Source organism: Tinamus guttatus, unplaced genomic scaffold (assembly GCF_059628265.1).
Source record: "Tinamus guttatus ecotype Peru unplaced genomic scaffold, ASM5962826v1 Tinamus_guttatus_pri_ptg000134l, whole genome shotgun sequence".
Lineage (NCBI taxonomy): Eukaryota > Metazoa > Chordata > Aves > Tinamiformes > Tinamidae > Tinamus > Tinamus guttatus.
Genome location: NW_028288668.1, coordinates 436,719 through 453,000, shown reverse-complemented (window position 1 = coordinate 453,000; position 16,282 = coordinate 436,719). Strand labels below are relative to the sequence as shown.

At 38.6% G+C, this 16,282-nt stretch overlaps 1 protein-coding gene across 1 annotated transcript in view; it reads left to right on the top strand.

The window, feature by feature from the left end:
* The first annotated feature begins 7,634 nt into the window (after positions 1-7,634).
* HERC2 (HECT and RLD domain containing E3 ubiquitin protein ligase 2) overlaps positions 7,635-16,282 on the top strand; it is a 103,133-nt gene continuing 94,485 nt past the window's right edge. The window contains exon 1 of the mRNA XM_088521849.1: positions 7,635-7,795. Within this exon, the coding sequence (XP_088377975.1) occupies positions 7,724-7,795 (72 nt within the window). The 5' untranslated portion in view covers positions 7,635-7,723. The remainder of the gene's footprint in view (positions 7,796-16,282) is intronic.

The window sequence follows — 16,282 nt, the reverse complement described above, 5'->3', positions numbered from 1 at the left end:
GTTATGGATTCAGTCAAATGAGTATGTTCTGGGGGGATATTTCCAACAGAGATTTATGTTTGGATGTACAATGCTGGTGTTCCTCCAACTACACCTGACATACATGACTGTGAGTCAGTCATATCTGGTTCACTCTAGACTAAGCTTTCCGCCTGCATCTGTCATAACTAGGCAAGAAAATAAAACTGTGTATTCCAAATAGGATAGCAACTGCCTGTCCTCAAAATAGGCATGATGCTTTTATAGAGCAACTCTTAAGAGATCTTTCCCTAAGAAGTATGTAATTCATTAATAATACACTAATAATAAACTTGATTAATATCAGTCTCAAAACTAGTTTGCTATAATGTGGCAAGCTGTAAAACCAGATTTACCTTTGGCTCGGGTTTCAAAAACAGCTTAATATTTCTAGCTACAAAGCCAGCTTGAATTTTCTCAGGCCCTCTGAGGCTATGTTAATAAGTAACAATATCAAAGAGCAGAGAGGATCAAGGAACAACTGAAAATAATTTAAAATGCACTCAGTGATAAAAGAGGATTGATGGTACAAGCAAAAAAAGGTTAACAAATTTTAAGTGTTAAAAAATATGATGTCTCAAATGTACCATGTTGAAAGTTTAAGAGTCCATCTGGGACAGAGTCTGAATCTTGTAGTAGTGGTGGGAGATACATGTTCAATGTGTTCAAATGCCTATCTATACATAGCCCAAAGTACACACAATTACTAGGGGCTATTGTGTGGGTGGCAGAGACTGGTTAGGAGAAGGACCTTATATTTCTTCACAATAGAGCTAGAGCCTTACCTTCACAGAACAGACTTCACATTTATGCCATAACAGAGCAGTCAGTTGACATGATAGAAAATGTTTCATAAATATTTATTAAAATATCTTACAGACTGTCTCTAAATGGACCAGTAATTTGAAATTGATAGCGAAGACCAGGGTCACAGCAGCTCATTTCCCAGTGTTGCGATTTCTCAGGCTACAATTTTCTTCAAAGGATTAAGAAAAATGTAAGATGAAAAAGACTTGCAAGATTAATTTTTCAAAAATACTGATAATTGCATGTTGAAATAACATGGCATAGAGACAAATCTGTGATGCAGTTGAGAGGTGGTACAAAATTACTGTTCTAAAGGAAGCCTTAAAATAGGTACAACTGCTGTGCTATCTTTCAGTGGTATTATTAGTATTCTCATACTGAAGCAAAAAGATATTAGGAGAGAGTACTCTTGGTTGCAATGTTTTCTTGTGCTTGTACAGAACATACTGCAAAACCAACAGATGATCAGTGTCTTCACATGCTGAAGCACAAATTGTATTGATAAATAGATTTTGCTTCTTATTTGCACTAGGTAATTATTTCATTTTTATATCATTAACATTGTTCCCCCAGCCCCTTAACCAATACTAAGGGTACCTCCCAGTATTGCTAAATACATTAACATGCCTGAAATCTCAAGTGATCCTCCCTTCAGGATAAAACACCTTTTGAAATGGTAGTAATTGGCAAAACACAAGAGAAACAAAATGTTCCCTTCATAAACAGGCACATGGGGAAATACAGTAGAGATTTTCTACAGCTGTTTCTATAAAGGGAAGGAAAGTGTGGATGGTTCCCTAATTTGCAAGCCAAGTGGACTGACAGTGTTTTGGGCTTGTATTCATTTTACATATTAAGGATAGGCAGAAGAATTTCTTATCCTTTCCCCACCCTAGGCTTTAACCAACCTGTCCTTGACCTCTCTATTCAGCTGCTAATACCTCTCCAACACCTTGCAGCAAGGACAAAACGTGGCACAAGTCCAAGTCATTCGAACAGTTTGTTTTTAAGTAAGTTCTTTTTCCTTATGAAACATTTTTGTACGGAAGGATACCATATGGATCCAAGTTAACAAATCCTTTACAATAAACTACTGCTTCCTTTTCTTTTTAAATAACTAATGATCTCTGTCCTCATTCATAAACTGTTTCCACATATATATGGTTATATATAAAAGCTAAAGTGGTTTTGGCCAATCTCCAGGTATTAGAGGAAGAGAAATTCAATACTGAGGAGCTTCTAAATGGAAAGAATAAAAAATAGCATCTTCCCCTTACAAATTTAGGTTCATGTGTTGATTATTGGCTGAAGGATTCTGTTCCCATCTCCTTCTATCTAGAAAAATTTCATCCTACAACATCATGTTTCCTATACAGAACATAGATTCCTTTATGTAAGAGATCTAATAGATTTAATGCTTTTCTCATTCTGCCAAATCATTTCCATTTTGTTTCTAAGTCTTCTGCAATGAACTCTGCTTTGCATTCTAATTCTGGGCAAAAAAATACATATTTTTGCGTAATCTGAAAATTCAAATTGTGCTTGCTGCTCAAAATGCACACCAAACATCTTCCATCAGGTTAAGTGATAGTGAAGTATGTTGCAGTGCCCACTGATGGGTTAATTTGTAAGTACGACTAGGCAACTAACCTCCTGTCAGACAGAATATATTCAGCTACTGATAATTCATTTGCATGATATTACAATACACAATAATTCTGCCCTCAATATACACAACTAGTGTAGTAGTGAAGATATATTTCAATTTCTACTACAATTCCACATTGATTTTTACTACCCTTAGCATTCCTTTCATGTTTTGGTGGAGTTTTAAATTAAACTACCTCATCATTTTGGAAATGTCTCTAATGTTTGTAGATGAACTGCTTTGTGAATACAGTTTATTACTGTAATGTGTCTTTAGATCATATAATAGATGCTATTATTAGCAAATCTTATACAAAATGTTCCCTTACTTAAAAAAACCTTTTTAAATTTAAACATTTGCTGCTTGGCTATAAGTTTGTAGTTGTATTTAATTTGGAAAAGATAAAGAGCTTTTGGAGGTTGCTATTTTTAATACTTGGGGTGTTTATATATTTCATCTGAATTTTTGATGTATCCTTCACTGCATGCTAAATAATTTTAATTTCAATAAGTCTGTAATGAATATCTGATTTTTTTTTAATTTTTATTCCCAAAGTCTCCTAAAGATTTGTCTAGTGAGCATTGCCAAGCTGGCATTTCCAAAGCTACTATGAAGTCGGAGAACAATGTCCACCTCAAAAATGTTATGATTGTTTTGAGTTGATAATTAAAAAATAAATAAAAGGTAGAACCATGTAGAATTTAGCATTGTTACGGAGTACAGACAGAGAGTGAAGTCAAATTAAACTGATTTGAACTGAAAGCAAGTTATTCTTTAGACAGCAAAATTAGGGCTTGCCCTGCGGAAGCAAAATATTTCTTCTCCATAATGGAAGACACAACTTGGAAAGGCACCTTTTGGAATAGCACTTCTGAGACACTAAAACCATACCAGTTGGCATTGGATGTATAAAATAAAGAATATACGAGGCTGAATTCCTGAGATTAATGAAGCTGGTAAAAAAATTACTGCTTGCTTTAATGAAGAGAGGATTCACCCTAATTTTAAAGAAATAATTAACTATGCAAAATGTAATTAACGATAGCATATGATTAACTACCTGTAGAGAAACTGTGGCTTTGTTGTAACAGTGTTACCATCACCTCCATCCTTCTTTTCTTTTTTCAATTCTCTGTGTAGTGAATTGCTTCTCCAGGACCAGCTCTACAACTGAGCTGTGTCAGCTGTACAATATCCTGTGATTCACACTAGAAGACTGTTTCACAAAAAGAAATTGTCACAAGGTAAGAAATTGTTGAAAGTCTGGATGCAAACGTTATCCATCATTTAAGATAAGGGCAAACAAAAAAAAAAAAAAAAAAAGGAAGCGGAGGGGTTAAGCTAATTCTTTTTCATAGAACAATGCACCTTCCAGATTAAAACAAGTATGTTTCACTGCCCAGTGAAGATGGAATGAAATAATATTGGAAATATGGATGAATGTGAAGGACATATTTTGGAATATATATTTGAGTAAAAGATAAGAAATAGCCATGACTATTACCCTGAAGAGGAGAAAGGATCAGAAGGCCAGACGTGGATGCAGAACATCTTGTTTCATGGTCTTGAGAAGACATAGGAAAGAGGGTTGGGATACTGATTGGAAAGGGCTCAGGTTCTTGAAAATGGAAGATGTTTCTTTTGCTTGGTTGTTCTTCTGTTTATGTAAATAATGTTTAATGTAGCTATGAAAATGGCAAGCTCCATTGTGAATATTTAGAAATACAAGCACAGGGCAGAGGATGAAAATCCTGTCACGTCCTTACTCTGCCCTGTCTTCTCTCTGTAAAAAGTACTGCTGTGGCATAACAATCTGTATCAGTACCTGGGAACTGCTGGCATTCTCTGAAAATAATGCACTAATGAAATAACAGGCCTCATCACAAGATACTGTTTTTTACCAGAGCAATGTGCAAGACTGAAATTTTGGGTAACAGTTCAGAGAGTATTAAAATAATAGATACTAACGGTACCAGTTCCTCACTTTCTTTGAGGAAAACCTTCCTCATCGAGAAGCGAAGAAATTCTCTGAGGCCTGTTTTAAGCCCACTGTGCATGGGATTTTGTATTTTGTGGATAATAATACACAAAGACTTCCAAACTCAGTGGGAGAGCTCAAGAACACAAATAGCTCTTGAAAACAAAAATCAAACAAAAGAGGCTTTGTCTTGCAGTAAACTGTTAGGCACCGCTCTTACAGAAATGGTTTTGTGTCCCTTTCACAGGCATACAATTATTGATATTCACTGATGAGAAAAAGGAGTGCCCCACATTCCACTGCTATTTTAACTAAAACGGCCTCCCATGAGCTCACATAATTATTCATTAATTAGCAAAGATTTGGAAGATATACCTAGAAGTAATGCGGGTAGGACTGGATTTGTTTCTATGTAAATATATATTTGATTGGTTTTGGTTCTGCTTGATGAAAAAAAAAAAGATATTAATTCTCACCATTCATTCATAGGCTGTAGTTACTTGAGAATGCAGCTGCTTCAGCTCTTGGGAATGACCTTGTAGTTACATATGAGCTTGGTCTCACAAGTGAAATAAGAAGAAATATGCCTAGATTGTTCAAAGATACTTCTCTGCACTCCACCTGTTCTGCTTTACATTACTTTGCTAGTTGCATTTTGTTCAGTCAGTCTCTGGAGTCTGGACAGTGCTACAAATGGAACTGCACTGGAAATGAAGGGAGGGCATCATTCAAGCTACTACACCCCACCTTCCTCATCCTTTAGTGGTTCCATACCCTGTGTGCATCACCTCCAGAGCAACACAGTTACTGAGAGTGTTAATACTACAATATTGTATATAAAAGCAAATTTCGGAATGCAGATTGAGTCTTCTATTTTCATAAGCAAAATGATTTTTAATATTCTTGTAAAAGTGTTTATTCATGTTGTTCTACCAGAAATTGTGCAAATTTGGTGGCTGCATAATTTGTGAAAATGCTGTTTGAGATTGCACCAGACTATTATACCACATCTGGGATGCAAATAAAAATTATCCATCATTTTCTCCACAAGTATCTCTAGCTGTTGAATTTGCATGGTAGCGCTCCCAAGTATCTTTTGATTTTGCTAAAGGCAGTGAGTTCCTGCTAATTGGGCTAGTGATTTAGCTGGTTGACTGTATAATCTTGAAATCATTCACGGTACCTCAACAGTACCAGCAAGGGCCTCCTCCTATGGCCATTCCACATTTAATAGAAATAAGAAATGTTGCTCAGTGAAGTTTTCAATGTAAAGATGGAGAACAAAATAAAAAATGAAGAGTATCTCATTGCAAATCATTTGAACACTCAATAGGTACTATGATTTTTACTTAGTTTTGCTAAAAGCAGGCAGGACATACATGCATGACAAAACTTTCAAAACTGTCTAAATTAAAAGCTTTTGACTTCATGCAAGATTATGGCATGGATGCACTTTTCAGGCATTGGGTGGATTTTTCAAGGGAGGTTACTTCTGCTTTTGAAGGTTCATGTTTTGAAAAACTTTCTTAAGCTTGTACCTTCTGAAAATGGCATACTTCACCTTTTTGCTTAAATTTTCGTGCACTTAGGAATTATTGCACTGTGTTTTACCTGAAGATGACTGCTATACTCGTATCCAAGAGAAATTTGTAATAACTGACAAACAAAGGGTCGCGGTAACCATCTTTTTTCTTTGGTTACTAGTAGTGAATCAAATTCATTGAGTTTTACTACTAATAATTATTGTAACACTTTCTACACTGAAAACAGGAAAAGCTATTGTTCCTTTGCCTAAAGAAGTCAGGTCCTGGGCTTTTTATTGAGCAGCCATTCCATTTCTTCTTGTCAGCCTGAGCCCCTTCGCCTTGCTTTCGCTTCCCAACTCCTCTGCAGCCAGAGTACTCTAAGATTGCCTCGCCTGCCTTTCACATTCCTGATAACCAACTTGTTTTGAAACACACATATGCGATTCAATACGTTTTCCCAGTGAGGCAACCCTGCAAAAAGCCAAAGCCACAGTTGTCTCTAGAAAACTCAACCCCTGATTTCCTTGATTGCGCTGACTTCCCTGTGCAGTTCTTTACTCTTCCTAGCTGCTTCTGCCATTTTATTTGCCACTGAACCACTTAGAAATGAAGCATTGGTTTTTTAAAAAAACCCTTAAACTTTCTATAAAACAAACATAGCGCCAAAGCCTACATCTTACAGTGATTTTTATCCATATATCCCTGTATATGTCTCTACATACAGGACGCGGCGCTGCTACTGCAACACGGCGACCCCGGCCGTCGCACCTGGCCCCAACCACAAGATGGCGGCGCGCGGGCTGCTCTCGGCCCAGCCCAGCCCTCCCCTACATCACCGCCCCTCTAACCTCGCCTCTCTATGGTCTCCTGCTCGGGACAGGAAGTCCCGCCTCCCCGCTGCTTTGTGATTGGTGCGGAGCGGCGCCGCCGGCTCGGCCGTGTCCCCCCGGTTCCAGTGTGAGGAGGAGGGAGGGGCGGGACGGGGCGGGACGGGGCGGAGCGAGCGGCACCGCCCCCGGGGGAGGGTGCGGGGAGGAGGGGCCGGGACTGGGGCCGGGGCCGGGGCCGAGCGGGCGGCCGAGGGCAGCGCAGCCGCCGCCGCTGTCGCCGCCGCTGTCGCCGCCGCCGTCGCCGCCGCCACCACGGACGTGGCCGGTGAGTGCGGGGAGCCGCGCGCGCCCCCGCCGCCATCCGCCGCCGCGCGCGCCCCGGCGCCTCCATCTGCCCTGGGGGGGGGGGGGCGGGAAAGGGGCGAGGGAGAAGTGTCCCCCCCCCCGCCCGCAGCCCCACCCTTTGGAGCCGCCCGCGGGCGAGGGGGACAGCCCGGGGGGGGGGGGGAGGGGAGGGGAGGGGGCACCGTTTGCAACGGTCACAATTTGGGCGAGGGAGAGGGGGTGGTTGGAGCGCCCACAGCCCGGGCCTCGCCGCCCGCTGGGGCTGGGCTGAAGCAGCGGCTCGCGGCCGTAACGGGCCCTTCCGCGGGGGAAGGGGTCGTGCGGGAGGTGGCGGGGGGGGCCCTGCGGGTGGCCCTTCCCCGGCCCGCGGTTTGCGTAATGGGCGATCAATTATTTATGTCGCGCGGCGCGGCGGGGGCTGCGGGCCGCGCCGGGCCGCCCGGGGCCCCGCTGCAGCCGCGCTGCTAGATCGTTACTTATTTATTTTATTTTTATCATTTCATTTATTTATTTATTTTTGCGGCAGGTTGGGCTGCTCAGGCAGCCCCAAGGGAAGGCTGGAGGAGGAAAAATGTCTTCTGAATCTTTTTGTCTGGCTGCTCAAACTAGGTTCGACTCCAAATGGTTGAAGACGGACTTACAGGTAATGGAATCAGATGCATCTTTTGCATCGTGACCTTTTGGGCGCCCATCAGAACGCTTTTAATCTAAATAGATGGCAAACAAGGCTGTAGCATTGCTGTTGAGGCCGACAGCTTTTCAGTAGACTGATTTAAAACTCATTTGAATTATGAACTTTTTTTTTGGCTTTTTTGAAGTTGAAAGTAAAGCTATTGTTAATCTAGTCAATTCTGTTTAGAACTAGACTGCATGGGGAATAAAGCATGCAGCTGATTACCGTTAGAGCTGTAAGTGCTTTATTTAGGCTGTTACTTAACTTCTTGTCTACATATGAGCTAGCTGCTTTAATGAGCTAGCTGCTTTAATGCACAAGAGAACTGAAATGAAAGAAGATGGAAATCTAATCTAATCTGTATTCTGAAGGATCCAAATTGGCTTTTACTGGGATTGTTTGGAAAACAGGTGTTTGCTTTAAATTACGTCCTTTTCCAAGGCAGTTAGTTTTACACTGAATTTATGGAAGACATACACATTTCAACAAAGACTGGTTCAATTTTAACCACAAATGTCTTGTTCCTTGCTGAAACTTTTCTTGTTTTAGATGTGGATCTATGTTTATCAATTTCATATAATATAGAGAGTAAGGGATGTTATCAAGTTTTCCCAGTTTGAACTTTTCTAAATGATACTCTGGGGTTTAAAATTAAGAGGAAAATGTAGAGATGCTGTGTGATGATGGATGATCATGGTAGAGTTCATCTGTTCCGGTGCTTAGATAAATGTCTGTCCCCATGCGCTTGCAAACCCAAACCTCTTTTTTTTTTTTTCCCTAAAATTGTACAAGCTAGACCAACCTCAAACAAGCTAGAGGTGACAGATAGCCTTTAGGTTACTTTATTTAGTAATAGTTGTATGGAAATGCTATAGCATGGCAGAGCTTACCCTTTGATTTGATCAGTTTAGTTCATCCTTATTTCATCTTTATTCTTTCAAAGTCAAATGTCTTGATTCAGAGTTTTGACTAATAGGGTAAATAAGTAGTACAAATAAATTAAAGATGAGCTTCTCATTAAAGATGAGAAATGTTTTTTCTAATCATTAGCTAAGATTCTAAAATATGCCTCAGGAAGCTGGGTTTTAGATTACAAATAAGCTACTTGGGTTCTTGTAGAACAGAGGAAGATTGCAGCTGAAAAATCTTTATAATAGTCTTTATAGCAGCTGCTGAGTATGTGCTACTTGTTTTTCGTCTGCATTGTCTGAGGTGAGGAATGTGACTGTGCATGTATTTCTCATACATTTCCTCTTATATGCAATACCTCCTTTCTGCATCCTTTTTATGTTTACATACACTTTTCACAGGAGGCCACCTGTATCTTAGAATGTTTTTTTTTTCAACTGGGTGTGTACAAGTGCAATGAAATATTTGCCTGTTATGGGAGTTTGTAGTTAATAGGTTGTAATAATTTCACTAAAAATAAAGATCTTAATTTGTAACACATTTAATTCTCTCTTCAATTTCTTGAGTTCCAACAAGCTAGTCTTTAATTGCCAGGATACTCCCCTTGTTTTCTGCTAGTTGTGCTCTAGTCAAAATAATGAGATTAATGAAATAAGCACGATAATCATTTGAGATCTGCTGATCATGAACATCCCTTCTTTGGAATCTGAAGACTAGCCAGGCCTCCTGGGATTAATATAATTTTCTTATTAGGTTAGCAATTTTTGTTGGTATTACACATGTCCTGTTTATGAAGTCTGTATGGATATGTTATTCTATGTAACAGAAAAAAAAAGTACATGTGAATCTTGAATTGATGCTTTTTAGTGTATCGAATGGCTGATGTCTTTTATCAAGAACATAGGCTTTGGGAGCGGTGCTGAAGAAGTTCTTTGTCTTCTACTTGTTTGACTTTTAGCTACTGGTTGATTAGCATAATCTAGTTACTCATGAGACCTTTTTATAAGTATAAATATAGGTCCCATTTAAGTTCTATGCATACTGAATATGCTGATTTCCTACTGTGTACTTCTTTTGCTTGGTGATAAAAACTAGGGTACAAATGGTTGGAAAAGGCAACAGGAACCAAAAAGATAAGCATACTAACCAGGAAATTTTTGAAAAAAAATATAAACTAATTTATATAAACTAATCAGGCTGACTGCAATTTATTGTTTGGAGTTGGACCTGAAACTCCACGTTTTGAAGCTAGGCTCTTTTTATTCTCACTGAACAACTGAAGGCATGTAAGTGAAATTTCTTGGAGAAATAAAAATCTACCAGAAGTTTCCTCTTTAGAAGACATATAAAGAGTTTGAATGGTCTTTTATTTATTTATTTATTTATTAATGAAGTTGCAAAATTTGAGAAGTGTGGCTGGAATAGGAAGGGAAATGTTTCTTCTGGTGGGGTAGTACTCTCCAAGGTCTGACTTTGATTTTCTGCCACTGTTGCCCGTGAGCGTTTACTATAGTTTTGATGGCTATAGCAGTTACTGTGGATTAAAACTAATTAAATTTCTCAGAAGATCATCAAATCTTTTTTTTGCTTTAGCTTCATATGATGTTTCATCAATAATATATTACACAAAATTATAACACTATATATATTGATAATGACATCCTGTAATATCTCTTGGTAAACACAGCGAAGAATGATACATGGCTTTTAGTATGGACTGTGTTCAGTCACCTGCAAGAACAGCTGTTGCAAGTTGGCACCAAGGCCAAATTTAAGTGTCCTAATTCAGTTTGGGACGTTACTGTCAAAGACAAAGTGTGATGTAGTGCGTTATTAGTTGCTTTAAGAAAAGATCAGAGGCAAGCAAGCCCTTCTGTTAAAACTGCAAACCCTTTGCCTGCAAGCTAAACTGCTGTGAAATGTTAATGGAAACTGTATTGTGCCAATATATTTTTCCTTGTTTTATTTTCTCTGAAACAGTTTCATCAGTCCTATTACAGGAAGCCAAAAAGCTCAACAAAGACCAAGAAGTTCTCTATAATGGTTTTATATATGTTTTATACTCACTTAGTAATTAACTGACCATTATGGTTTTTGCTACAGCTGCTATTATAACTATCTAGAAAATTTTGTTTTGTGAAAAGTTAAATTTCCTGTTGAAATAAAATCAAAATCTGCTATATTGCCTGGAAAAAACAACTGTTACATAGTGGCTGAAAAATTAGCATAGCTCAGCTCAGTATGAGGTTGCATGAGTAAGATGATATGTGATATGATCTAATATTGCAAAGATCAAAAATAAAAGTATAATATAACACATAATAATTCTATTAATATGTCAGATGTGTTCTTAGCAGAGGTCATTTTAGCCAAAAAGAGGGTTGTATCAATTATTCCTAATTTTATTTGATTTGATTTGAATTGGTGCCTTAGATATACAATACTTAATTTATTATTTGTTGAAATCATCACCTTTTTGGCAAGACCTATATGTAATGGGAGATAATGGTTTAATGGCTTTTTTTTAGTCAAGACTTCCTTTTTAAGAAGACAATATGAAAACTTGCAAATGTGAGGAAAATATATTAAAGTGTTTACATTAACGGAAGTAACCAATGTGCTGAGTCAAATTGTGCTTAAAGTCAGATGTTTAAAATAATCCTGATGGAATGAAGCTGCTGTGTTTCTCATTTAGGGCGTTATGCAGATGACTGTAACTGTGGCGACTGAATGACCGAAAAACAGTAGCACTGCCAGCAATCTGGTGCATGTGTGTGACTGAACTCCTGTTTTATTAGTCTGCTAGTCTGGATCTTCCTGAGTGATCAGTTGTGCTTAATAGCAGGAGAGCAGAGAGAAGGGTTTTCAGTTTGCTGGAGCTTGGAAAAAAAAAACTTTAGGCAGCAGTGAGGGAGGATACAAGGGCAATAGGTTGGATATTCCTCTGTTTAAATTCGATTCATAGTGGGCAGGCAGTTTCTGTCATCTTCTTTTGCTACAGAGATGAGAGAGGTCTTTCTAAAGTGAAGCAGGCAACTCTTAAGAGTTGCATTTGTCTGAGATCTTTTTACCCTCCTGTCAAAATTAAATTTGGCCTTTTGATTTCCTTGGGGAAACGTACTGTTCAAGCATCTAGATCAGGATTTTCCTAGTAAAAAGATAACAGTCAAGATCCTGTATCTACATTAAAAAAAAAAAAAAGTGGTGAAAATTGTTTTTTTTTTGCTTTGTTGTTTTGCTGTTCATTTTCTGCTCAAAAAAGGAAGGCTTGGTGGAAAGTGGTTGTGTGTGTGTGTCTTTTTTTTTTTTTAATAGTAAACAGTAATTGACATTAGAATGTCAGCATTTTTCAAGAACATGGATTAGACTAGGAAATTTTTAGCTATTAAAAAAGAAAGTAGTGCTGTTCCTCCAAAGTTAGTGATTTCTAGAAGAGGGATTAGATAGATGTGGAATGATAGGTTGGACAAAACAAATTTACTGTTTATGCAAGTGTGGGCTATGACAGAACTCCTATTCAAAAGATGAAGGTATAGAATTTCTGCTCTGAATTGGAAGGAATGGCAGAGCTTGCTTTTGCAATTGTCTTTTAACTGTTAATGATATTTTTTCAACAGATGGAAGTCTGTAGACTGTTATCATGCTGACATTTTGGGTTTAACTTTAAATGTGTTGAAGTAGTGCAGAGCTGGTAACTTTGCTGTCAAATCTTTAGAGTAATACGTTAGACTGAATTATGTTTCACTGTGCTTTGTTTAGGTATGATAAACAGCTGTAATTTCATGTCATGATTCAGCGGAGAGGGAATGTGGCTTGGATAAAATGTAGAGAGGAAGAACAGTAAAAAAGGAAAAATATATTGAATGGTTTGAAAAAAAGGAAAAACAATGGGGAGGACCTGGGAAAGAACTCCTGTATATTTTTTCGCTATTCATGTGTTGGAAAGGAAGCAGGAGGATGTCTTTTATTCTTCTGTTTCTATTTTTAAAAGATTTTTCTAGCATAGTCTTTTTAAAATAAAGCCAAAGGTTAATGTGAGTATAACTGAAAGTAAAAAACAGATTCATCTTATTTTTATATTCCTTTCATTGCTGGCAGTTCTGGGATGAAGATTTTTAAGTAGGTTGTATTTAGGTGCATGTTAAAACCTTGAGATCATGTAGTCACTTTCCTGAGTTTCCAAGACAGCTACACAATCAGCAATCCTGCCTGAATCCCTGTGGGGTTTTCTTTTGTTGTATTTCTGCTTTCATCTTTTTTTTTTTTTTTTTTCCCTCTTTGAACTCCAGTGAAGTTTTATGGAGGTTTCTATGCTTTCTGCAGGAATGGGCACTTAATCTGATGGACCACATGCAGCTGTGTCTGACTTGAAGCAGTTGACTTTAGAACAAATTCACAGCTCTTGATTATTTTTAACTCATTAAAACAAACCTTTGTGGTTGTAAGGTTTCTATTTTCTTTCTTTATTTTTTTTTCTGTATTAGTATATATACTAATCCCTGTTCCTCAAGAGTTGTTTGGGGCAGAATTCACGGCTGCCCCCTTGAAGGAAGACGGCAGCATATGCCAGCAACCAAACTAGTTATCCTCTGGACTTAATTACATCTTGTACCAGTCAGAATAAATCACGGCTAACAGTGGAGATGAGATTAGTAAAAGATTAGAGCGGGGGGTTGCCCAGTTAACAGCACAGAAGAAGTTCACTTCAAAGTCTGTTTAGGGTTTGCTTTTTTGACTCAGGCTATGTGAGCAGGGTTAAGGCTTATGTTTAAGGTAGGAAGTATGAAACGGGTGAGGTGCGTGCCCTAGAAGTGCAGGGATCAAGGCATGATCTGAGGATGAGAATGGGTGATAAACATTGGAAGCAGGCTGGTGTTTGTGAAGGTGAGGTGTGTGGGAGATGAGAGTATGTGACTGGAGTCTCATCTAGAAGGAAGCCAGGAGGTGCCATGGAAAGGTGAGGGAGATTTGGAAAAGGTGGAGGAGCAAGCAGGGATTTGGGATGCTTGTAGGGAATTTTGAGCGTGTGCCTGTGCGTCTCTGAAACTGTGGTCACTTGAAAATGTTCTTCGTTACCTTTTTCATCCTTTTCAACAGTGACAAATGCAGGGATATGATTATTGAAGGGAAAGAGGTTCACTAAGGAGTCTGGTGGGTTTCCTGCCTCTGCTGGAGGAGGGTTGACTTAACTACAAGAGTGTCTCTTGCTGAAACCCCACTGTGTCAGCAACACAGTAAACAGACAATAAGATGTAATGTCCCCTTGGGGAGTGTCTCCAAAAAGGCATTGCCAACACCCTCTTCCTTTCCTATGAGTAAGTGAATATTTACTACCTTTCCATGGCATGTACAGCTTCACAGTAACCTTTATTAGCCTCACAACAATCTTAAATTACTAAATTCTGCTGGTTAATATTTCATTAATATTCAACTACATTTGTGTTATTTATATTAGAGATCTCTGATTTTGTGCTTACATAGCTACATGTTATAAAAAATAGGAGGGTGTGAAATACTAAATTTCTTTTGCCCAGTCCAAATGCACTCTGCTTTTAACACTTTTCTGTGCCATGAAATCTGATGCATTCCTGGCTTGTTACTCTGTAGGATTTCTTGCCTTGTTTTCCAAAGAGTCTACTGAACATTATCCATGTCAAAAATAAATCGCCTCTCCCATTTATTCCTTATCCACAACAGTAATTAATTAGGTCTTTACCTTAAAAATGGAAATTGTCTCTAATTTTAACCAAAAATCCTTGGCAACAGAATTATGTTGATGGTACCTGAGCAAGCCAAATTTGGGAAGCCCTGCTGTTCAGCCAGTCTGAACCTCACCACTCTGGGTTGTAAACACCCACCATCTGTTACAATTTGGCATAAGAGGGGGTACCTATAGGCTGCATGTCTGTGAAGTATTTTCTGTATGAGATAGCTGTTGCACCGTAAATGTATGGGTAAAAGAGATTCTATTCTTTCACAAATGTTGCGTTTACACTGCTGTGGTTTATCTTTATCATGGTTACTGTAATTGTACCTTATATGTAGTGAACTTTTTAAGGTGAATTTTCTGTCAAGTGTGGTTTTTGTTAATAGCTGACACAAAAATAATGTAGAAAAAAGCAAGTCGGTGTGTGTTTAAGTGAAATGTCCAGAGAGACGTTTGAATAGCCAAGTGGGATATATTGGTGAGACATCCACGTGGCCAAGCTCTGCTATCTTTTTGCTGAGACCCGAGTGCTAAGTAGTTGAGCAGAGATTAATGCAGTTTGGCTGTGTGAAGGATGTTGACTTGCCCTGACTGCTTCTTAAGACACTGGCAAATCAGGTAGGCGTGTATATAAAGCATAGCTAATTGTATATGACTTCACAGAACATAGCCTGGAAACATGTGTTTGCCCTTTGATTTCTGTCCAGCCTGGTAGATCCGACTTTCTTTAGAGTGTAAAGTTTTCTTTTCTTTTGCAAAATACCGTTGTTTCTTTTTTGATCTTTCCTTAAAGAAATGAATGGAAGAAGGATTATATTTTGGGGAAAACAGCAACTGAGGCAGGTGTTCATGGAATCTGTTTGGAACAAAGTTCCAGTTCTCATGTCTTGGCACTTTGGTCTGTTGCTAGACTCATTGCAAATGACTGGATTCAGGAAATAGCAGTGGGAGAAAAAGAAGAAAATAATATATGCTTGTGTTGACTAAGGTGGTTTTAAATAATGTGAAGAATAGCAGCATTGTATGGTTAAAGCAAAAACTGGACTTTTATACTCTGCAGTTGGCTTACTGTTATCTTCAACTGGCAGCTTCTGTTGGTTAAGTGCAATAGTTTTCTTAAGGGAGTTGGGAAGCTTCTCTTATGTTCATGGAACTCTGATTTGGGGATCATAAAAGTAAAACTGCTCAAATAATTTATCACTTAAAAACAGACCTTTTCAGTTTTGGATATTGTAGTAGCACTTCACCTGTCTGATGAGCATTGACTAGATTAATAGTGAATTTGTTACAGTGAGAAGTGAGTTGCCATCGGTTATGTCGTGTGAATTGGTTGTAAATACTGATCCTTAGTCATCCTTTTAGGCAAGTTTTTGGCTATTGCTATAAAAAATGTCCGGGGTTCCTATCTTCAAACACAACATAGCCCCACAGCCCCACACCAGTTGGCGCAAAATGAACATATGAATAAGCAGCAAAATTATTCTTTTTGAGGCTTCTTTGTAATACAAGCCTCCCCATGAAGTACTCGGGTAGCTGAGGGGGAGCGACTGTCTCTGCACTGTAATCTTCGTGGTTGCTCTATCTTTATGTAGCATACCACAGAAATGACTCTGATAAGAACGCCAGACCCACTGCAGGAGAAATTTTGTTTACTTTTTTAGTTTTAAATGCTTGAAAGACTTGTGTGCGAGTTTGGTGTCATATGAAAAGATTAGAGGTTAAAACGGGGAAAACGGTTCTTTTGGTTGTACTTTACAGCAATGCTTGCACAGGTAGTAAGTTTTGTGAAGTAAAAGTGCTGCCTTGTGAAGAACCTTTCATTATAAGCCTTTAGGCCTGTA